Source organism: Ylistrum balloti, unplaced genomic scaffold (genome assembly GCF_031769215.1).
Source record: "Ylistrum balloti isolate Yb309-2 unplaced genomic scaffold, AGI_CSIRO_Ybal_v1 Utg369954, whole genome shotgun sequence".
In the NCBI taxonomy this organism is placed as follows: domain Eukaryota; kingdom Metazoa; phylum Mollusca; class Bivalvia; order Pectinida; family Pectinidae; genus Ylistrum; species Ylistrum balloti.
Genome location: NW_026782055.1, coordinates 419,187 through 443,624, shown reverse-complemented (window position 1 = coordinate 443,624; position 24,438 = coordinate 419,187). Strand labels below are relative to the sequence as shown.

At 41.8% G+C, this 24,438-nt stretch overlaps 2 protein-coding genes across 2 annotated transcripts in view; both read right to left on the bottom strand.

Annotated features, from left to right (window-relative positions):
• Positions 1 to 12,156, bottom strand: part of LOC132547415 (uncharacterized) — a 33,836-nt gene extending 21,680 nt beyond the window's left edge. The window contains exons 1-16 of the mRNA XM_060211172.1: positions 12,011 to 12,156; positions 11,580 to 11,713; positions 10,587 to 10,933; positions 10,369 to 10,424; positions 9,422 to 9,567; positions 7,832 to 7,969; positions 7,416 to 7,535; positions 4,316 to 4,432; positions 3,580 to 3,696; positions 3,103 to 3,225; positions 2,288 to 2,407; positions 2,036 to 2,152; positions 1,642 to 1,758; positions 1,309 to 1,434; positions 580 to 699; positions 45 to 172 (exon numbers count right to left, since the gene is read on the bottom strand). Of these exons, the coding sequence (XP_060067155.1) occupies positions 45 to 172; positions 580 to 699; positions 1,309 to 1,434; positions 1,642 to 1,758; positions 2,036 to 2,152; positions 2,288 to 2,407; positions 3,103 to 3,225; positions 3,580 to 3,696; positions 4,316 to 4,432; positions 7,416 to 7,535; positions 7,832 to 7,969; positions 9,422 to 9,567; positions 10,369 to 10,424; positions 10,587 to 10,933; positions 11,580 to 11,713; positions 12,011 to 12,156 (2,172 nt within the window). The remainder of the gene's footprint in view (positions 1 to 44; positions 173 to 579; positions 700 to 1,308; positions 1,435 to 1,641; positions 1,759 to 2,035; positions 2,153 to 2,287; positions 2,408 to 3,102; positions 3,226 to 3,579; positions 3,697 to 4,315; positions 4,433 to 7,415; positions 7,536 to 7,831; positions 7,970 to 9,421; positions 9,568 to 10,368; positions 10,425 to 10,586; positions 10,934 to 11,579; positions 11,714 to 12,010) is intronic.
• Positions 12,157 to 19,702: 7,546 nt separating this feature from the next.
• The window catches only part of LOC132547414 (mucin-3B-like), a gene marked incomplete at its 3' end in the record, with an annotated part of 48,457 nt that continues 43,721 nt past the window's right edge, over positions 19,703 to 24,438 (bottom strand). The window contains 3 exon segments of the mRNA XM_060211171.1: positions 19,703 to 19,759; positions 21,737 to 22,035; positions 24,263 to 24,385. Coding sequence (XP_060067154.1) covers positions 19,703 to 19,759; positions 21,737 to 22,035; positions 24,263 to 24,385 — 479 coding nt within the window.

Here is a 24,438-nt window from a genome sequence, read left to right as displayed (position 1 = left end):
CTTCTCGATAGCAAAACGTTTCAGAAAGTGATTACAACACATACCGATGATTTAAACGAGCTTGTCATATATGTATGTAACTCCGATTGGTCATCCCTCAACTCGTCACTAAAAACAGCGTCACTGTCATTCACCTTCAGCACTTTGATAGACGTATTGAATACTCTGGCATCTGTGAACGTATCATGTGATAGCATCATATAACGATTCCTTGCTATTGACCTTACAAAAAAGTCTAATGCATGAATTGGTTATCACAACGTTTTTTATGATAAACATTAAATAACGTTGTTTCTTCAGCTTCATTAACACGTAAAATATTTGTTGCAAACCACACTTGACTCACTTCTTTTATAACAAAATATTGTCAAGGGCATATGAGATATCTTAAAAACTATGAAAACTCGAAAACAATCCGATCTTCAAAAATACGCCTAACCTGAAAATAAGCCTGTAGTTTATTAAAACGTGCATTTGCTTACTTTTACAGAAAATCAGCCGCGTCTTATTTCGTTTAAGGATATTACTTTATAATACGCTGAATAATGTAAGACAGAATTGAACTCATTAAATCTATACCAATGCATTCGTAAGGTGTGCTCTGGAAAAATCCCTTCTCACAAACACAGGTGTAATTGCCTTGGTTGTTCTGACACTTGGAGTGACTTGGACACGGGCTGCGAGGACATTCGTCGATATCTGAATGGTAAGATACCACTGTATTACCTAATAGTTCTGATACTTCAGAGCTCCAGGCAGTTACAAAGTATTATTAATACATTACAGACATAAGTTGTCATAACTTGTTTCGCAATTGTTGTAAAATAAATAAAGTTTATGTTTATATTTTTTTTGATGCATTACAGAGGTTGAAAAAGTACTACCGTCCCGGAGGAGGCTGTCAAACTACCGATCAGTTAGGCAACACTGACGTACATAAAACATTGGTTACGTACCGACGCATGTGTTTCCGTTCATGATGAAGCCAGGTAGACAGAGACAATGGTAACTTCCGATTATGTTTTTACAAGAAGCAAACTCCATACAAGGTGACAATAGGCATTCATTTATATCTGAATCATACAATAAATAACTTGTCATGTCGAGTCGGATTTGTGTTAAGAAACGGATACAATTCCTGACAAACTTTTAATTCTAATAACGTGATGATAGAGTAAACTGGGTTTATTTAGTGTGATGGAAAGTACTCCAAATAAGACATTTCAAGAAACACAGCGACATTAAATACGGCCTTTTCCTCTTTAACACAATACAATGCAATACATAAAGAGAGAATGCAGTGCCTACCTTCACATACTCCACTATCCACCATGACGTAACCTGTATTACACGTACAGGTAAAGCTACCTGCTGAATTGGCACAATCGGAATGACTGGGACACGGGGAAGGGTCTGTAATACACTCGTTTATATCTGTAATTCAAGGAAAGTAACTCTAACACGTCGTGCAATCTTAATGTTCTAAAAACGCCTTTTACTGTTAAGACTTTGTGTCAGACTGAGATTTCAAACTAAATTGCAAACATGCTAATATAAAAATCTGTTTCTTTTGTTTGATCCTTAAACCAAAGTTCAATAAATTTAGTAGATTTGTATTATGAACTTGCTTATTGAGCCGACCTTCACACTCCGTTCCAATATCAATGAATCCGGTATGGCATGTACAGGTGTAACTACCAGGTGTGTTGGTACAATTGGTATTAGCTGAGCAAAGTCTGTATAAACACTCGTCTATATCTGTAAATATAATGTTGTTAGGTCGTTAGTGTACTGTACTGTTACAATGTTAGAAAAACAGGAAAAACATTTCACGTGGTTCACCGTAGCTTTACAGAACATTTCTGTCGAACAAAGGAAGCACGGAAGGTTCTTGTGATGAATAATACACTGAAATCGGTATCGGTGTTGATCAGTAACAATTAGTAACACGACTGATACATACATTAACAAGGTACAATTAATTGTCGAATCTCCCGCCATGATAGGAAAGATTTTAAAATATCAATAAGCTTACCTTGGCAGTTATTGTTGATTTTTGTGTAGCCTGTCTTGCACGAACATTGGTAACTCCCTTTGGTGTTTAAACAATCTGCATTAACCCCGCAAACACCAGTGAGACATTCATTTATATCTAAAAAAAAAATAAAAAGGGGGTAAGTTAAGGATTTATCATATCCTCATTTATAATCTATAAAATCATATCACTGGCAATGACTTATATTGACTTTCAGCTTGATACAGAATGAAACAGGTGCTTTGTACTGACCTTCACAGTGGGTTACTTGATCTAGGAAGCCGTCTTCACAAACACATCGGTAACTACCCACAGTATTACTGCACTGAGAGTTAGAATGGCATACCGCGCTTGTTGTACATTCATTCACGTCTGGAAATCAACCAGACATACAGATCCTTCCATATTTGGCAATTCAAACATTAAAAAGATATTCAACAAAAGTTGTAGAAACTAGACGTATAATCTTTGACCCTAAATCCTCTTGTCTTTACGTTTTACAACCAAACTTCGTATGATATGTAAACACACCATGTATTGTTATGGCCTAGTATGAATTGTCTAAATGATACTATGTAAAAAAACGACGTTGCTTCATCTAAAAGTTGCAGATTTACACGTAGAACACGGTTATAATTGCTTTATTCTTTACATATAACTAATACATAACTTTTGCTGGTATATCTGCTTGTAAGGTATCATCTTTTGTAAAATTTGATGTATTCGTGGTACCTATCTAAGAAATAGATGTAAGGCATACTATTGGAAACAGCAGGTCCAAGTTTCGCGAATCCTTCTTGAATTAAGGAAATCTTAACAACTAGATTTTAAGGGAAATTCCTTAACCTATGTCATTCTTTTCTACCGGCAAATTTAAGTTAAGGGAATTAAGGAAATCTTAACATCTAGAATTTAAGGAAATTTTCTTAACTTATGTCATTCTTTTCTACTGGCAAATTTAAGTTAAAGAAAATTTCCAAAATTAAGCTATGAAGTTGTTGCAGGTATTATTGCTAAATAGTGATGACTCTTTTGAGTTAGTATTTATCCCAACAAAGTCTATTTACCTTCACACGTGCCATTGACCTTACTGAAGCCATTGCTGCATACACACAAGTGTCCACCATCGATGTTCACGCATTCGGAGTTAGCAGGACACGTGCTCGGGTTTTCCTCGCACTCGTTTATATCTGCAATGATCACGACGGATAAACAACCTCTGTATCCTGTCTAACCTTTATTCTCCTAATAATATATCAGAAAGTTTAAATCTCAGTTTCCAGTACATATATAGAAAAATGATAAAATTGTAAACATTTTTGATTAGTAAGGCATATATTTTCACGGTTCATTATAATAATTAACAAAGTTTTAGTGTAAATATATAATAAAATATTTACACTTGCATTGTACAGATCTGTGCTATCTATATTTTACTTTGTGTTTTTACCTAAATATATAACAACTCCGATGCAGATACAGAAAATTAACGTCAACCTATACCAGTATCCCCGTACAAAACATTATTCGGTTATGAAACATACCTTCGCATGTATCACCAATACTGGCGAAGCCATCGTAGCATTTACACCGGTAACTGCCATCTGTATTGTTACAATGGGCGTTACCGGGGCAAGGGAAATCCAGACACTCGTCTCTATCTGCATGACACAGAACATAAAAAGGAAACATTTCATTTTACAAAAAAAAAAAAAAAAAACAAAAACAACAAAAAATAAAAACAACAACAAAAAAAAAGAAATGAAAAAAAATAAGTGGGTATTAGGCAACAGTTAAAGGGTATATCAGTCCTCTTCATAGGGTAGACAAATCGATACTTATGATATGTAGTACATATTGGTCACACATTCACCGCAACACGAATTGGCATCTTATGTGCCAGTAAAATACGAGTTACCTCCCCTCTCTTGTTCGTACGAAGATATTAAACTCAACTGCGAAACACAGAACATTAAAAAGTTTATATCAAATTCAAACAATCGTCTCTGAGTAACACAGAACCATAAACCAGCTGTATAGGACCGTGGAAATTTGTGTGTTTAGGTCTTTATTACAGAGTGTAGCTATCGTCAGTGTTATTATTCAATATGTTGACATTCGTATATTACAAACACATTCATTTCACTAATGCGATATTTTTCTGTATTCTGTGTTACAGATAAATGTGAAATATAAGAAATGTATACATACATGTAAAAGAATCATTGATAGTGAGAAACTACACAAGGACACTTCAGATGATATGGATCAGCCACAAACCTTTGCACTCGCCGTCAGTCATCACGTAACCTGGGTTACAAACACACTCGTAGGTACCGGGGGTGTTGTAACAGAGAGCGTGATCTCCACAGGGTCCATCCAAACATTCGTTGATATCTGTAGAGCAATAACATTGTAAAGTTGTGTAGTTGAACAAATATTTTAAATCTTAAATATGACCCATTAAAATAGTTAATTCTATATATCAAACAGAAAAAATATCTATTAAAACAGTCATAGATATCTGTATATAATGCTGTAAAATCAATCGTGATTAAGAAACCGTAATTTGTACTGATATGAGAAACACAGTCACATCCTTTGTTCGTCATCACGAAACCCTGTTTACACTGACAGCAGAAATATACCGTCACATCCTTCGGTCGTTACCACGAAACCCTGTTTACACTGACAGCAGAAACATACCGTCACATCCTTTGGTCGTGACCACGAAACCCTATTTACACGGACAGCAGAAACATACCGTCACATCCTTCGGTCGTGACCACGAAACCCTGTTTACACTGACACCAGAAACATACCGTCACATCCTTCGGTCGTTACCACGAAACCCTGTTTACACTGACACCAGAAACATACCGTCACATCCTTCGTTCGTGACCACGAAACCCTATTTACACTGACAGCAGAAACATACCGTCACATCCTTCGTTCGTTACCACGAAACCCTATTTACACTGACACCAGAAACATACTTCCTTCGTTCGTTACCACGAAACCCTGTTTACACTGACACCAGAAACATACCGTCACATCCTTCGTTCGTTACCACGAAACCCTATTTACACTGACAGCAGAAACATACCGTCACATCCTTCGTTCGTTACCACGAAACCCTATTTACACTGACACCAGAAACATACTTCCTTCGTTCGTTACCACGAAACCCTGTTTACACTGACACCAGAAACATACCGTCACATCCTTCGTTCGTGACCACGAAACCCTATTTACACTGACAGCAGAAACATACCGTCACATCCTTCGTTCCTTACCACGAAACCCTATTTACACTGACACCAGAAACATACTTCCTTCGTTCGTTACCACGAAACCCTGTTTACACTGACACCAGAAACATACCGTCACATCCTTCGTTCGTAACCACGAAACCCTATTTACTCTGACAGCAGAAACATACCATCACATCCTTTGGTCGTTACCACGAAACCCTGTTTACACTGACACCAGAAACATACCGTCACATCCTTCGGTCGTTACCACGAAACCCTGTTCACACTGACACCAGAAACATACCGTCACATCCTTCGTTCGTGACCACGAAACCCTATTTACACTGACAGCAGAAACATACCGTCACATCCTTCGTTCGTTACCACGAAACCCTGTTTACACTGACACCAGAAACATACCGTCACATCCTTCGTTCGTGACCACGAAACCCTATTTACACTGACACCAGAAACATACCGTCACATCCTTCGTTCGTTACCACGAAACCCTATTTACACTGACACCAGAAACATACCGTCACATCCTTCGTTCGTTACCACGAAACCCTATTTACACTGACACTAGAAACATACCGTCACATCCTTCGTTCGTGACCACGAAACCCTATTTACACTGACACCAGAAACATACTTCCTTCGTTCGTTACCACGAAACCCTGTTTACACTGACACCAGAAACATACCGTCACATCCTTCGTTCGTGACCACGAAACCCTATTTACACTGACAGCAGAAACATACCGTCACATCCTTCGTTCGTTACCACGAAACCCTATTTACACTGACACCAGAAACATACTTCCTTCGTTCGTTACCTGACGAAACTCTGTTTACACTGACACCAGAAACATACCGTCACATCCTTCGTTCGTGACCACGAAACCCTATTTACACTGACAGCAGAAACATACCGTCACATCCTTCGTTCGTTACCACGAAACCCTATTTACACTGACACCAGAAACATACTTCCTTCGTTCGTTACCACGAAACCCTGTTTACACTGACACCAGAAACATACCGTCACATCCTTCGTTCGTGACCACGAAACCCTATTTACACTGACAGCAGAAACATACCATCACATCCTTCGTTCGTTACCACGAAACCCTATTTACACTGACACCAGAAACATACTTCCTTCGTTCGTTACCACGAAACCCTGTTTACACTGACACCAGAAACATACCGTCACATCCTTCGTTCGTTACCACGAAACCCTATTTACACTGACACCAGAAACATACTTCCTTCGTTCGTTACCACGAAACCCTGTTTACACTGACAGCAGAAACATACCGTCACATCCTTCGTTCGTGACCACGAAACCCTATTTACACTGACAGCAGAAACATACCGTCACATCCTTCGTTCGTTACCACGAAACCCTATTTACACTGACACCAGAAACATACTTCCTTCGTTCGTTACCACGAAACCCTGTTTACACTGACACCAGAAACATACCGTCACATCCTTCGGTCGTTACCACGAAACCCTGTTTACACTGACACCAGAAACATACCGTCACATCCTTCGGTCGTTACCACGAAACCCTGTTTACACTGACAGCAGAAACATACCGTCACATCCTTTGGTCGTTACCACGAAACCCTGTTTACACTGACAGCAGAAACATACCGTCACATCCTTTGGTCGTGACCACGAAACCCTATTTACACGGACAGCAGAAACATACCGTCACATCCTTCGGTCGTGACCACGAAACCCTGTTTACACTGACACCAGAAACATACCGTCACATCCTTCGGTCGTTACCACGAAACCCTGTTTACACTGACACCAGAAACATACCGTCACATCCTTCGTTCGTGACCACGAAACCCTATTTACACTGACAGCAGAAACATACCGTCACATCCTTCGTTCGTTACCACGAAACCCTATTTACACTGACAGCAGAAACATACCGTCACATCCTTCGTTCGTTACCACGAAACCCTGTTTACACTGACACCAGAAACATACCGTCACATCCTTCGTTCGTTACCACGAAACCCTATTTACACTGACACCAGAAACATACCGCCACATCCTTCGTTCGTTACCACGAAACCCTATTTACACTGACACTAGAAACATACCGTCACATCCTTCGTTCGTGACCACGAAACCCTGTTTACACTGACAGGAAAAACTGCCTTCGTTGTTGACACAGTCGGAATGAGAAGGACATGTTGAGGCAGCCAGACATTCGTTCACATCTGTCGCAGGAAAAAAACTGTATTTCATTGTAAATAAGATAGTAGTGCATTTCTTTTCTTATTCAGCTGAATATAATTGTCTGTATATTCTTGCATGAAAAGATTCAATTTTTCAGTTTAAAGGAGGTTAATTAGATACTAATATCAATTGATTATACTATAATGGTCTTATCGGAACATACTTGAATCGACGTGCAGCTACCTGTCCGTTTTGACGGTTTTCCTTTTCGATGTTATATAAGTATTCTCACCTGTGCAGCCGGTTAGGTTATAGAAATACCCCAGGTTACACCTACAAATGGCGATACCGTCGACAACTTGGCAAATAACACCTCCCATGCAGGGTTTTATAACACACATGTCAGATGTGGCTTCCTGGGTCGGAGAGGGGCCTACGGAATCTGGCTCCTCAACTTCACCTGGTTTTGTTTCATCTAAATACAAAAGCGTTGTGCACTGAAGAAGATAACTTTGAACAGCAAACACGTAAATCAAGCAATACCATCATTTAAACAATAAACATTTACCAGATGGGATAAACAGTTGATATAGAGCCAACCCGGGTGGAAGATGAATAGAATGGCGCCCTGTATACCCCATCTGGTAAAAGTTTATAATTTATAATTCCGTTCTGATACAGCTAGAAAAACGAAAACAAAAACGAGGAATACGCCGTTTGAGTTTCTCGCTCCCTGTCATTTGCAAAATACAGTTTTATACTGACACTGTAATTTGAATAAAGATATTGACTGGTTACCATCGCAACCAATATTTTGCGGAGGAAAACAGTTGCATGCACATTTACACATCGTTCCCAACATTCCTGTGTAGTTTCATTGAAATCAATGCTGTTGTTTATGAGTAGTTGTCCGGATATTCTGTACGGGCGAACAGCCAGACTGACAGACTGATTCCAGTATACCCCCTAATTTCGTTACGTGGGGGTATAATTTTACAATGCATTTTCCATTCGTTTAGATAAAATTGCCATTGGTATTTTATTAAACAGTGACACGGCCCTAAGTCAGATTTCACGAAACAATGTGTTTCTTCGGGAATTATTTACGTTTTCGTGTCGAGGAGTGTATTGATGTGATTATCAGAACAGAATGAATGACCACGGAAATTATAAATGGAAGTCGATCCTGTCAGTAAGTAACGACATTTTCTTTGTAACGGATTCTACATTTGCAATTTGGACTGTCAGATCGACACCTACAGCACCAATCCAAATTGACAAAGTTTGTCATGGCGACAATAATTAGTTTGTGGCAAAATGACATATTTGACAATAAATTTGTTCTATGGTAATTTGATAGCTTTGTAAAGTCATTTGTCTTTTGTGAAGATCTTAGTTAAGTCCCAAAGCTACGGCTATGTCAGTAAAAAGTATATTGATACTGAAGTGAAAGTGACAGGCGGCCAGCTCTGCTTACCAGGGAGACATCTAGATATATTAACTTCAACACCGACCAAATCACTGTAACTTATAGTATACAATCTCATATAATACATTTTCGCGTATTAATGATATATAGGCGAATACAACACAAAATGTAAATATTACATTTATACCCACCAGGATTCCGTTTTGGTGGCCGTCTCCCCTTGTCCACCGGATGTGTAATCACACGCTTGACTAGATAGACAATTAGTACCGGGTTTATTCCCCTTCCCCCTCCCCACCCCGACGGTTTACATAACTAGGTGGGAAACTGGTGGTAGTGTGCAAATATATAGAAATAAAAACAGCCACAGAACCATTATTAAACCTTCCATTCTTTTATTTCTAAAAGGAAAAAACTCCTCCTTTATACAATATGTATTACAAGATTGTAGATGTTGGATTGACACAAACAAAATTAAACCATTAATATTGAAATTACCTTGAAAAGATATGACATCCTCTTTCAACATCATTGACGGAAAATCGATGCCTCCATATGCAGTCCATATGGCATCTTTTAAACTGTCTCCTTCATATCGTTTGCGATTGATGACCACTTCATATTTAACCTTGACACTGCCCGGACTTGTAAAATAATTCACAGGTATTAATACTTCTAATAATCAATAAATCTAATACAAATGTAGAGTTAGATACATCAGAGTCAAATTATGAATTTCACTTCACTACACGGCTTTATTGTCCTAGGACTCGTCACTGATGCCAAGGCCTAAATTTTGAAGCCTTAGAGGCGACTGAGAAAAATTCAAAGTGATCGGGAGAAAAGTCAGAATATAGATCTGTAAGATGTACTAGCCGAATAACAAAATACATATATATGTATTCATATATCTGATAAATTGATAACAAAATAAATGTTAAAAATAAATTAAATGAAGGATCGTTTCAAAAGGATGTCAAGTGCTCAACGGTGTCACTTATGCGATTTAACACGTGGCTTGTAGGTTACGGAAAACCTCGGGGCTAAAAGTCCACCGTCAGAATCTACCATATGCAATGTCTGTTTTTGTTCCAAATAATAATCAGAGCATTCATTATAATGCTATGCCAGCATGATGAATTAAATTTTACGATGGTAAACAGAATTCCCTTTACTTAGGGTTTTTACACGTGCCAGTGGATTCAACAACCCTTGTTTTGTTTCTCATGTTATGTGAAAAACAGACAATAACGGAACCTGACTGAGAGTTATCCTAGTCATCCTGACTTTATTCTTTAAAATTTAACCTTGTGGTAATTACACCTAAATCTATACGATGGACTCATCGATAAAACAGAAGGTTTATTCCCGTCTTGTAGTCATCTTCCGACTCTAAACTGATATTACAGTTTAGTTGTATTGTTGAGATTCCCCATACTACTTACGAGAATCCCACGAATGTTATGCTGGAAACATCTGCTATGTGAGCCTCCCTAAACAACTGCAAAATCTGAAAAAAGAAACTGATTTACATTGCTGCTCGACTTTATGTCACAAGGCAAACATTTCATCTATAATTTGTTCGCAAAATCATTCGAAATTAATGGTTTTATGTTGATCATTATAAGATGTTCATGATTCATAGTGCGTGAATTCTACTTACAAATGCCATGACGGCGTGGAGGAGAGCCCAATACTCGTCCGACGTAGGATCTTCGTAGGCCGGACTCCACTCCGCTACCACAGACAGCGTCGCCAGGAAAGTGGACAGTGACTGTTCTGGGGAGGGGGTGCTGGTCCTTACTGATGTCGGCTCGAGAGTTGTAGCTGGCTGCCCATCAGTCGTTATCAGTGTAGTAACTGGCTCCGTGGTACTTGGGTTGGATGTAATTTCTGTTTTGGATGAAGAGGTTACCGAAGCTGTCGTTGTATCTGTCTGAGAATCTGTAGAACTAACAGTGTTACTCTCAGTCATGTGTCCAGCATCCGTTGCTAAGGAAACATTCGTCACTTCAAGGAAATGAAAATATCAACAGCCCATTAGATATATCAAACAGACAACAAGTTCATTTTATAAGGTTAATCAGCAATGCAGTTTCTCAATCAGAAAAGGCATATCAACTTTACATTGCAGCAAACAACACGGTCATTGACATCCATCATGTGCTTTGAAAACAGACATTTGGTTTAAATCTATTATGAGTAATTCTATCAGTGTACCGCAAAAATCTGTGACGATAACATAAAATCTGAAAAATAAACACACTGAAATCTTCAAAATAGAATCATTTATATACCCAACAAAAAAGAAACGCACAATTAAATTATGCAATCAACAGCCTATGATATTTTGGGAATTTTGCACAAAATTTTACATCAATGTGAAGAGACAAGTCTACTCTTAACAATACTGTAGAAAAAAAGTCTGTGTGACGCCACTCGTGTCGTCAATAGTTCCCAAAGTAGGATACCCACGAAAAACAAAGCGAAACTTCAGTACATGGCATGGGCACCACTTGCACAAATAACTGCTCGGATTCTCCCATGTATTGAATTCATTATTTCGCCTTAAAGGAATGTTGTTCCATTATTAATGATGCGATCAACTGGGCGCGGTAAGTTTGAGGGAGTGAGGGAGGTTAATGTTTCCTTATACGCCTGTCCAGCTCATCCCACAGATGCTCAATGGGAGACACATCGGGGCTATATGGGGACCATTCCAGAGGCTGAACGTTGTTTGCCGTGAGAAAATTACGAGACTCTGGCAACATGCGGTCGAGCATTGTTTTGCTGGAAAATTAGGTTATGGCGTCTGAGAAGTGGAAGAATTTGTGGTTGGAAAATCTGGTCTCTGTATCGAATAGCATGGAGGTTTTGATCCAGGACCACTTAGGGGGATTTTACTCCATGGGAGATGCCTCCCAAACTATTACAGAATCCTCAACGAATCTATCGCGTTCGATCACGCATGCGTCGGCGAAACGCTTACCGCGTCTGCTATATACCCTTTTTCTTCCGTCTGAACGATACAGACAGATTCTAGACTCGTCGGTGAACATCACACGCCTCCACTAACGCATCCCAAACCCATTCAAGCCATGTCTGCGCATCAAGTCAAGACGCACTTGCCGCCTCCGTGGTGTCAAAAGGTAGGCCGACATAAGGTCGGTGCGCAATGATTCTCTCGGCACGCAAGTGGGTCCTAGCAGTTTGAGCACTAATGGGTGTGCCATGAGTACCTAAAGTATGCGACACAGTCTCTACAGCAGTCTTGAATCTGTTGCGCAAGTGCGACAATCGAATCGTCTTGTCTTGTCGTGCAGTTGTTACATGGGACATCGGTTTGGCTCTGAACATCCATCAACATCACAATTGCTCTACCTCTCTGAATTTCCACTAAGTGTGGCAGCTCGGTCAACAGCGAAATCAACGTGGAAAATTAACGTGGCTGAACTTAAGAGTATCCGTTGAAATTATTCGTTTAAAAATCTGGCTTGGCTTGATCACGCCACGTGAATGGTACTAAAGAAGCTCACAAAGTCAGACAATGACATCGTCATGCTTGGCTGATTTTAGGGTAGATTGTCCAGAACGGACATCATTCTTGATGTAATACCAGATAAAATATTGTATACTGCAGGGGGGTGAGAGGACTTTGTGCGTTTTTATTTTTGTTGAGTAAAGTTTTAACATTCGTTATATATACAGGTTTAAGCGGATTAAATTTACGCATCAACTGTCATCAGCTTGTCCAAGCCTTTCCAGTAGACAAACATTTGTCAACGATAATGATTCATCTGTATTACCTGAGTTAGGTGACGTTTGATTGAAATACGCTGTAATTGCTGATGTGTCTAATCCGTCACGGACTGTGGATGTTTCGTTCTGGTGAGCTGAACTTAAGGTTTGGTAATTAAGAGGTATATTTGTTGTTGAAGAAGTTTGATCATGGTCAGCCGACCTTGACATTTGGTCTCCTTTCGTTGTATTTGCCGGTTTGTCCTCGGTAGAAGTACCTGATGAAGTTGAGATCAGATCTCCAGATGTTGTACTTGATGTAGTGGATATTTTATCTCCAGTTGTAGTATGTAATGAAGTGGACGATTGGTACCCAGTTGTAGTATGTGATGAAGTGGACGGTTGGTCCCCAGTTGTAGTATGTGATGAAGTGGACGGTTGGTCCCCAGCTGTAGTATGTGATGAAGTGGATTGTTGGTCCCCAGCTGTAGTATGTGATGAAGTGGATTGTTGGTCCCCAGCTGTAGTATGTGATGAAGTTGATGGTTGGTACCCAGTTGTTGTATGTGATGAAGTTGATGGTTGGTACCCAGTCGTAGTATGTGATGAAGTGGACGGTTGGTCCCCAGCTGTAGTATGTGATGAAGTGGATTGTTGGTCTCCAGCTGTAGTATGTGATGAAGTGGATTGTTGGTCCCCAGCTGTAGTATGTGATGAAGTGGATTGTTGGTCCCCAGTTGTAGTATGTGATGAAGTGGATTGTTGGTCCCCAGCTGTAGTATGTGATGAAGTGGATTGTTGGTCCCCAGCTGTAGTATGTGATGAAGTGGATTGTTGGTCCCCAGCTGTAGTATGTGATGAAGTGGATTGTTGGTCCCCAGCTGTAGTATGTGATGAAGTGGATTGTTGGTCCCTAGCTGTAGTATGTGATGAAGTGGATGGTTGGTCCCCAGCTGTAGTATGTGATGAAGTGGACGGTTGGTCCCCAGCTGTAGTATGTGATGAAGTGGACGGTTGGTCCCCAGCTGTAGTATGTGATGAAGTGGACAGTTGGTCCCCAGTTACAATATGTGATGAAGTGGACGGTTGGTCCCCAGTTACAGTATGTGATGAAGTGGATGGTTGGTCCCCAGTTGTAGAATGTGATGAAGTGGACGGTTGGTCCCCGGTTGTAGTATGTGATGAAGTGGATGGGTGGTTCCCGGAAGTAGTATGTGATGAAGTGGACGGTTGGTCCCCGGTGGTAGTATGTGATGAAGGGGACGATTGGTCCCCAGTTGTAGTTTGTGATGGCGTGGATTGGTGGTTCTCGGTGGTGGTATGTGATGAAGTGGACGGCTGGTCCCCGGTGGTAGTATGTGATGAAGTGAACGGTTGGTCCCCAGTTGTAGTATGGGATGAAGTGGACGGTTGGTCCTCGGTGGTAGTACTTGATGCTGTGAACGGTTGGTTCCCAGTTGTGGTATGTGAGGAAATGGACGGTTGGTCCCCAGTTGTAGTATGTGATGAAGTGGATGGGTGGTTCCCGGTGGTAGTATGTGACGAAGGGGACGATTGGTCCCCGGTGGTAGTATGTGATGAAGTGGACGGTTGGTCCCCAGTTGTAGTATGGGATGAAGTGGACGGTTGGTCCCCGGTGGTAGTACTTGATGCTGTGAACGGTTGGTCCCCGGTGGTAGTACTTGATGCTGTGAACGGTTGGTCCCCAGTTGTGGTATGTGAGGAAATGGACGGTTGGTCCCCAGTTGTAGTATGTGATGAAGTGGATGGGTGGTTCCCGTTGGTAGTATGTGACGAAGGGGACGATTGGTCCCCGGTGGTAGTATGTGATGAAGTGGACGGTTGGTCCCCAGTTGTAGTATGGGATGAAGTGGACGGTTGGTCCCCGGTGGTAGTACTTGATGCTGTGAACGGTTGGTTCCCAGTTGTGGTATGTGAGGAAATGGACGGTTGGTCCCCAGTTGTAGTATGTAATGAAGTGGATGGGTGGTTCCCGGTGGTAGTATGTGACGAAGTGAACGGTTGATCCTCGGTGGTAGTATGTGATGAAGTGGACGATTGGTCACCAGTTGCAGTATGTGATGAAATGGATGGCTGGCTCCCGATGGTAGCACTTAATGATGTGAACGGTTGATCCCCGGTGGTAGTTTGTGCTGAAATGGATGGCTGGCTCTCGATGGTAGCACTTGATAAAGTTGATGGTTGGTCCCCAGCTCTAGTATGTGATGAAGTGGACAGTTGGTCCCCGGTTGTGGTATGTGATGAAGTGGACGGTTGGTCCCCAGTTGTAGTATGTGATGAAGTGGATGGGTGGTTCCCGGAAGTAGTATGTGATGAAGTGGACGTTTGGTCCCCGGTGGTAGTATGTGATGAAGAGGACGATTGGTCCCCAGTTGTAGTTTGGGATGGAGTGAATGGGTGGTTCTCGGTGGTAGTATGTGATGAAGTGGATGGTTGGTACCCAGTTGTAGTATGTGATGAAGTGGACGGTTGGTCCCTAGCTGTAGTATGTGATGAAGTGGACGGTTGGTCCCTAGCTGTAGTATGTGATGAAGTGGACGGTTGGTCCCCAGCTTTAGTATGTGATGAAGTGAACGGTTGGTCCCCAGTTGTTGTATGTGATGAAGTGGACGGTTGGTCCCCGGTTGGTGTATGTGATGAAGTTGATGGTTGGTACCCAGTTGTTGTATGTGATGAAGTTGATGGTTGGTCCCCGGTTGTTGTATGTGATGAAGTTGATGGTTGGTACCAAGTTGTTGTATGTGAAGTTGATGGTTGGTCCCCGGTTGTAGTATGTAATGAAGTGGATGGTTGGTCCCCGGTTGTAGTATGTGATGAAGTGGACAGTTGGTCCCCGGTTGTAGTATGTGATGAAGTGGACGGTTGGTCCCCAGCTGTAATATGTGATGAAGTGGATGGTTGGTCCCCAGCTGTGGTATGTGATGAAGTGGACGGTTGGTCCCCAGTTGTAGTTTGTGATGAAGTGGACGGTTGGTCCCCGGTTGTAGTATGTGATGAAGTGGAAGGCAGGTCCCCAGCTGTAGTATGTGATGAAGTGGACGGTTGGTCCCCGGTGGTAGTATGTGATGAAGTGGACGGTTGGTCCCCAGGTACAGTATGTGATGAAGTGGACGGTTGGTCCCCAGTTGTAGTATGTGATGAAGTGGACAGTTGGTCCCCAGTTATAGTATGTGATGAAGTGGACGGTTGGTCCCCAGTTGTAGTATGTGATGAAGTGGACGGTTGGTCCCCGGTGGTAGTATGTGATGAAGTGGACGGTTGGTTCCCAGTTGTAGTATTTGATGAAGTGGACGGTTGGTCCCCGGTGGTAGTATGTGATGAAGTGGACGTTTGGTCCCCAGCTGTAGTATGTGATGAAGTGGACGGTTGGTCCCCAGCTGTAGCATGTAATGAAGTGGATGGTTGGTCCCCGGTTGTAGTATGTGATGAAGTTGACAGTTGGTCCCCAGTTGTAGTATGTGATGAAGTGGATGGGTGGTTCCCGGAAGTAGTATGTGATGAAGTGGACGGTTGGTCCCCGGTGGTAGTATGTGATGAAGTGGACGGTTGGTCCCCGGTGGCAGTATGTGATGAAGTGAACGGTTGGTCCCCAGTTGTAGTTTGTGATGAAGTGGATGGTTGGTTATCGGTGGTAGTATGTGATGTAGTAGACGACTGGTCCCCAGCTGTAGTATGTGATGAAGTGAATGGTTGGTTACTGGTTGTAGTATGTGATGAAGTGGATTGTTGGCTCCCGGTGGTAGTACTTAATGAAGAGAACGGTTGATCCCGAGGTATTGTACTTGATGAAGTGGACATTTTGTCCCGAGGTGTTGTACTTGATATAGTGGTCATTTCCTCAGTGATTGTTTTGCTAGAGGTAGTGGACATTTGGCCAGTGAGAGCTGTGCTTGAGGTAGTGGACAGTTGGACAGTGAGAGCTGAGGTTGAGGTAGTGGACAGTTGGTCAGGGGATAATGTGCTTGAGGTAGTTGACCGTTGGTCTGTGAGAGCTGAGGTTGAGGTAGTTGACCGTTGGTCAGTGAGAGCTGTGCTTGAGGTAGTGGACAGTTGGTCAGTGAGAGCTGAGGTAGTGGACAGTTGGTCAGTGAAAGCTGAGGTAGTGGACAGTTGGTCAGTGAGAGCTGAGCTTGAGGTAGTGGACAGTTGGTCAGTGAGAGCTGAGCTTGAGGTAGTGGACAGTTGGTCAGTGAGAGCTGAGCTTGAGGTAGTGGAGTGTTCGTCACTGTGAGTTAAGCTTGATGTAAGGGGCGGGTGGTCAGTGAGCATTGCGCTTGTTGCACCGTACGGTTGATTATAAAGAAGTGTGCTTAATGAACGTTGGTAAGTTATTGTTGAGCTTGATGTTAGTAAGGATTGGTCATGGGCTATTGTACCAGATGCCGAGGACGGATGCTCAGGAACGGTTGTAATAGGGGCAGTGGACGGTTGATCCCCGACAGTTGTAGTCAGTGTAGTAGACGGTTGATCCCCGACAGCTGTAGTCAGTGTAGTAGACGGTTGATCTCCGGCAGTTGTAGTCAGTGTAGTAGACGGTTGATCCCCGACAGTTGAAGTCAGTGTAGTAGACGGTTGATCACTGACAGTTGCAGTCAGTGTAGTAGACGGTTGATCCCCGACAGTTGTAGTCAATGTGGTAGACGATTGATCACTGACAGTTGTAGTCAGTGTAGTAGACGGTTGATCATCGACAGTTGCAGTCAATTGTAGTCAATGTAGTTGATCCCTGACAGTTGCAGTCAATGTAGTAGACGGTTGATCCCCGACAGTTGTAGTCAATGTAGTAGACGGTTGATCACTGACAGTTGTAGTCAGTGTAGTAGACGGTTGATCACTGACAGTTGTAGTCAATGTAGTAGACGGTTCATCATTAACAGTTGTAGTCAGTATAGTAGACGGTTGATTACTGACAATTGCGGTCAATGTAGTAGACGGTCAATGTAGTAATGTAGTAGACGGTTGATCCTCGACAGTTGTAGTCAATGTAGTAGACGGTTGATCACTGACAGTTGTAGTCAATGTAGTAGACGGTTGATCCCCGATAGTTGAAGTCAATGTAGTAGACGGTTGATCCTCGAGAGTTGTAGTCAATGTAGTAGACGGTTGATCGCCGACAGTTGTAGTGAATGTAGTAGACGGTTGATCCCCGACAGTTGTAGTCAGTGTAGTAGACGGTTGATCCCTGACAATTGCGGTCAATGTAGTAGACGGTTGATCACTGACAGTTGTAGTCGATGAAGTAGACGGTTGATCCCCGACAGCTGTAGTCAATGTAGTAGACGGTTGATAACTGACAATTGCGGTCAATGTAGTAGACGGTTGATCACTGACAGTTGTAGTCAATGTAGTAGCCGGTTGATCCTCGAGAGTTGTAGTCAATGTAGTAGACGGTTGATCCTCGAGAGTTGTAGTCAGTGTAGTAGACGGTTGATCATCGACAGTTGTAGTCAATGTAGTAGACGGTTGATCGGTTGATCCCTGACACAGTTGTAGTCAATGTTGTAGTCAGTGTAGTAGACGGTTGATCCCGACAGTGAGTCAATGTGGTAACGGTAGTCAATGATCCCAATGTGGTAGACGGACAGTTGCAGTCAATGTAGTAGACGGTTGATCACTGACAGTTGTAGTCAATGTAGTAGACGGTTGATCACTGACAATGGCGGTCAATGTAGTAGACGGTTGATCCTCGACAGTTGTAGTCAATGTAGTAGACGGTTGATCCTCGACAGTTGTAGTCAATGTAGTAGACGGTTGATCCCCGACAGTTGTAGTCAATGTAGTAGACGGTTGATCCTCGACAGTTGTAGTCAATGTAGTAGACGGTTGATCCCCGATAGTTGTAGTCAATGTAGTAGACGGTTGATCACTGACAGTTGTAGTCAATGTAGTAGACGGTTGATCCTCGATCACTGACAGTTGTAGTCAATGTAGTAGACGGTTGATCCCCGATAGTTGTAGTCAATGTAGTAGACGGTTGATCCCCGACAGTTGTAGTCAATGTAGTAGACGGTTGATCACTGACAGTTGTAGTCAATGTAGTAGACGGTTGATCCCTGACAGTTGCAGTCGATGTAGTAGACGGTTGATCACCGACAGTTGTAGTCAATGTAGTAGACGGTTGATCCCCGACAGTTGCAGTCAATGTAGTAGACGGTTGATCCCCGACAGTTGTAGTCAATGTAGTAGACGGTTGATCACTGACAGTTGTAGTCAATGTAGTAGACGGTTGATCCTCGGGAGTTGTAGTCAATGTAGTAGACGGTTGATCCCCGATAGTTGTAGTCAATGTAGTAGACGGTTGATCACTGACGGTTGATCCCCGACAGTTGTAGTCAATGTGGTAGACGGTTGATCCCCGACAGTTGTAGTCAATGTAGTAGACGGTTGATAACTGACAATTGCGGTCAATGTAGTAGACGGTTGATCACTGACAGTTGTAGTCAATGTAGTAGACGGTTGATCACTGACAGTTGTAGTCAATGTAGTAGACGGTTGATCACTGACAGTTGTAGTCAATGTAGTAGACGGTTGATCCTCGGGAGTTGTAGTCAATGTAGTAGACGGTTGATCACTTGTACAGTGTGTAGTTGATCCCCGAAGTTGTAGTCAATGTTGATCATAGACGGTTGATCCCTGACAGTTGTAGTCAATGTAGTAGACGGTTGATCCAATGTAGACAGTTGTAGTCAATGTAGTAGACGGTTGATCCTCGACAGTTGTAGTCAATGTAGTAGACGGTTGATCCCCGACAGTTGTAGTCAATGTAGTAGACGGTTGATCCCCGACAGTTGTAGTCAATGTAGTAGACGGTTGATAACTGACAATTGCGGTCAATGTAGTAGACGGTTGATCACTGACAGTTGTAGTCGATGAAGTAGACGGTTGATCCCCGACAGCTGTAGTCAATGTAGTAGACGGTTGATCCTCGACAGTTGTAGTCAATGTAGTAGACGGTTGATCCCCGACAGTTGTAGTCAATGTAGTAGACGGTTGATCCTCGACAGTTGTAGTCAATGTAGTAGACGGTTGATCACTGACAGTTGTAGTCAATGTAGTAGACGGTTGATCCCCGACAGTTGTAGTCAATGTAGTAGACGGTTGATCACTGACAGTTGTAGTCAATGTAGTAGACGGTTGATCCTCGACAGTTGTAGTCAATGTAGTAGACGGTTGATCCTCGACAGTTGTAGTCAATGTAGTAGACGGTTGATCCTCGACAGTTGCAGTCAATGTAGTAGACGGTTGATCACTAACAGTTGTAGTCAGTGTAGTAGACGGTTGATCCTCGACAGTTGCAGTCAATGTAGTAGACGGTTGATCCCCGATAGTTGTAGTCAATGTAGTAGACGGTTGATCCCCGACAGTTGTAGTCAATGTAGTAGACGGTTGATCCTCGACAGTTGTAGTCAGTGTAGTAGACGGTTGATCATCGACAGCCGTATTCAGTGTAGTAGGCGGTTGATCACTGACAGTTGTAGTCAATGTAGTAGACGGTTGATCATTTACAGTTGTAGTCAATGTAGTAGACGGTTGATCCTCGACAGTTGTAGTCAATGTAGTAGACGGTTGATCACTGACAGTTGTAGTCAATGTAGTAGACGGTTGATCCTCGACAGTTGTAGTCAATGTAGTAGACGGTTGATCCCCGATAGTTGTAGTCAGTTTAGTAGACGGTTGATCATCGACAGTTGTAGTCAATGTAGTAGACGGTTGATCCCTGACAGTTGCAGTCAATGTAGTAGACGGTTGATCCCCGACAGTTGTAGTCAATGTAGTAGACGGTTGATCCCCGACAGTTGTAGTCAATGTAGTAGACGGTTGATCACTGACAGTTGTAGTCAGTGTAGTAGACGGTTGATCATCGACAGTTGTAGTCAATGTAGTAGACGGTTGATCCCCGACAGTTGTAGTCAATGTAGTAGACGGTTGATCACTGACAGTTGTAGTCAATGTAGTAGACGGTTGATCCCCGACAGTTGTAGTCAATGTAGTAGACGGTTGATCCCCGATAGTTGTAGTCAATGTAGTAGACGGTTGATCACTGACAGTTGTAGTCAGTGTAGTAGACGGTTGATCCCCGATAGTTGTAGTCAATGTAGTAGACGGTTGATCCCCGATAGTTGTAGTCAATGTAGTAGACGGTTGATCACTGACAGTTGCAGTCACTGTAGTAGATGGTTGATCACTGACAGTTGTAGTCAATGTAGTAGACGGTTGATCACTGACAGTTGCAGTCGATGTAGTAGACGGTTGATCACTGACAGTTGCAGTCGATGAAGTAGACGGTTGATCCCCGACAGTTGTAGTCAATGTAGTAGACGGTTGATCACTGACAGTTGTAGTCAATGTAGTAGACGGTTGATCCCCGACAGTTGCAGTCAATGTAGTAGACGGTTGATCCCCGACAGTTGTAGTCAATGTAGTAGACGGTTGATCCCCGACAGTTGTAGTGAATGTAGTAGACGGTTGATCACTGACAGTTGTAATCAATGTAGTAAACGGTTGATCCCCGACAGTTGCAGTCGATGTAGTAGACGGTTGATCACTGACAGTTGCAGTCGATGAAGTAGACGGTTGATCCCCGACAGTTGTAGTCAATGTAGTAGACGGTTGATCACTGACAGTTGTAGTCAATGTAGTAGACGGTTGATCCCCGATAGTTGTAGTCAATGTAGTTGACGGTTGATTATTAACAGGTGTAGTTAGTATAGTAGACAGTTGATCACTGACAGTTGCAGTCGATGTAGTAGACGGTTGATCACTGACAGTTGCAGTCGATGAAGTAGACGGTTGATCCCCGACAGTTGCAGTCAATTTAGTAGACTGTTGATCACTGACAGTTGTAGTCAATGTAGTAGACGGTTGATCACTGACAGTTGCAGTCAATGTAGTAGACGGTTGATCCCCGATAGTTGTAGTCAATGTAGTAGACGGTTGATCACTGACAGTTGTAGTCAATGTAGTAGACGGTTGATCACTGACAGTTGTAGTCAATGTAGTAGACGGTTGATCACTGACAGTTGTAGTCATTGAAGTAGATGGTTGATCACTGACAGTTGCAGTCAATGTAGTAGACGGTTGATCACTGACAGTTGCAGTCATTGAAGTAGACGGTTGATCCCCGATAGTTGCAGTCATTGTATTGGATTGTTGATCCCGGACAGTTGTAGTCGATGTAGTAGAAGCAATAGAGGTATTTGGTGCGTTTGATATCACAGATGGTATGTTCTCAATAGAAGCATCCGTTGGCTGATAATCAACAGAATTGTTCGACGGAGTCAAAGCCTGGTCACTTGTCTGTGCATGGAATACTGTCGCCTGCATTGAATTTGACCCAGCAATCGTCACTGATGCTACAACATAGTAAAGCATTCACATGTGATTTCGGAAAAATACTCGGTCTGTGTAAAACAAACTCTGTGGAGGTAAATGTGAAATCTGTGTCCAAAATAATGAAGCAAGCAATGATTTGTATTTAAAACAAGAACGATGATATATTAAAGCATGTAAAGTTGTTAAGTATTTGTGACGCCCACTCTGTAATTAGGGTGCGGTTTTGATTGTTGATTCCAGTCTGTGAAGAAACGTTTCTTCTAGACACGTGGTCAGTTGATCATGTAAAGACAACTGTATTTACTGGCGATCTAGTGTTGATGTCCGTGGTGCTTTCTCATTCTGTAGCATTTACAAACAGATAATTGCCAGTGACAGCAGGCTTCGACTGAATTAAACCGTATAACGACTTTCGAAGTTGTCTGGTCAAGGACGATCACGTGTAAGAATTCCTTTGGTTTTAATTACATTGTACAGACTGGTCATTTTTGCAGTCCAAGTTCTTGCAATGTTGATATCAAGTTCAGCTCAACGTCTGCGTTTCTAGTTGAAGTGAATGCAGAATACATATACATATGTATCACCTGTTAAAATGATAACTCAGTGACTCTTCTTAATCTCAAATCAACGTTTCCAGGTAAACTAAGATTAACGCGTAAGTTGGTAAACCATAACCAGGATATCCCAAAGGATAAAGACAAAAGTTCTGTACCTAATAGAACATGTTCTTTTCCTTAAGGAAGTTATCTAGACTTCGAGAAAAAAATAATGCTCCCATTATGATTGTTTATGTTTTGTTGTGAAAGAGTCACCAACGAACACATATTTCTCGAGAATCGTCTCATCCAGCCTTGTGATCTGTTCAATGCCCATTATTATATGGCTTGTTTTGAGGACATTCTGGTCAAATTGTACGGGAAATGACATAATTAGTAGTGAGTTATCTTCTCTTCGAAGAGATTGGACTACCAGAAACCAGAAAAAGAATACTGAAATACGAAGCAAAAACATTATGTCTCCAAAGTCTCCGAACTTCCTTAGATGGATATAAACACAAAGGAAATGGAGCTATTCATGTTGACAGTCTTGGTGCCAAGGTATTCTCATATTTGCAGTGTCATTTTAAGGACGAATCGCTGGTCAAAGCAGCATTCGGCGTCGAGATGAAAACTGTTGACTATTGCACTCGCATAAAAATGTCCTTTCGTTTTTATGTTCCGTACCTGTTCCGCTATTAACAGAAAGTTTAACTCTGAGAGGCATGTTCTTGTGTTTTCATTCATGACTTGGGTTCGCTAGATTAGCTAACCGGATAAGGTTTATCGTCTTTCCAAGCCGTTATCTTTTTAGACAAATAGACACAACATCAGGAAGTTTGATGGGAGTAGAACTAGGGTATTGATAACTAAGCTCTTCAACAGTAAGATTGGGTCAAGGGTAGCTACACTGTACTGTTACTCAATGACAAGTAGGATATTCCTTCAAAAGTGTTAACTGAGTATCGGCAAAGACATTTTAGATAAATCACAATGTTTATAGGTGTAACCTACATTGTTATAGACCACGATTAACGGTTCCTAAGTACAATTATGTCGACTGACTTCTAGGATATCATACAACACATTTATAGCCTACCAAATTGTCCAATCAACATTGTGCATTACTTGTAAAGAGTATTTGTCTGTTTGCTACTAATAACTTACCTCTCCTTGATATGAAATTTCCAGGAAGTTTGCTTTCATGGCGTAGCAAGTTGTTTGTGTGTGTATAATGATAACTAGTAGGTCTTAATGATATTCGTGTTTTTGTTTATTTCTTTGTTTTTGATTTTTTTCTGATGTTTTCTTTGCGCAGTCGCTTTTAGAAGTAACACACGTTTAGTTCTGGTTAGTTCTAGGAAATGTCTTTCATTTTTCACTGTTAACATTGTTGTTTTGTGTTCCCTGGTACTGGCCTTGTACAGTTATAACTTATCTTTCCTCTGTAATTATTGTTTAGCGTAGCGATAGCAGTTTGTAGTTACCAAAATTGTATACTTAATGCATTAATGTTATTCATATAATGGAACTTTTGGCTTTAGCTGTAATGTGATGACCTGTTAATATCCCGCTTGTTTTTCTTTCCTTTTTTTAAGTAATAATCTAATTTTATTGTTCATGATGATAAATATCAAATACAAATAACAATATATAATTTTATTGGCCGGGAGTATAATTCCCTTTACTGAGAAGGCGTTCGTGCACGTACCTGTTGAACTGGTGGTAGCTTCTGTAGGACTGATGTCTGTCGTTGTCGGGTCAGTGTTTCCAGTCGGCTGAGATATTGTACTAACCTCGTCTGTCAGGAGCATGCCAGTGTCCAAGGTACTGTCTGAAAGAAAGACAAAAAAATAATGCTACCCTCAGGTGTTGGTGATTTATGTT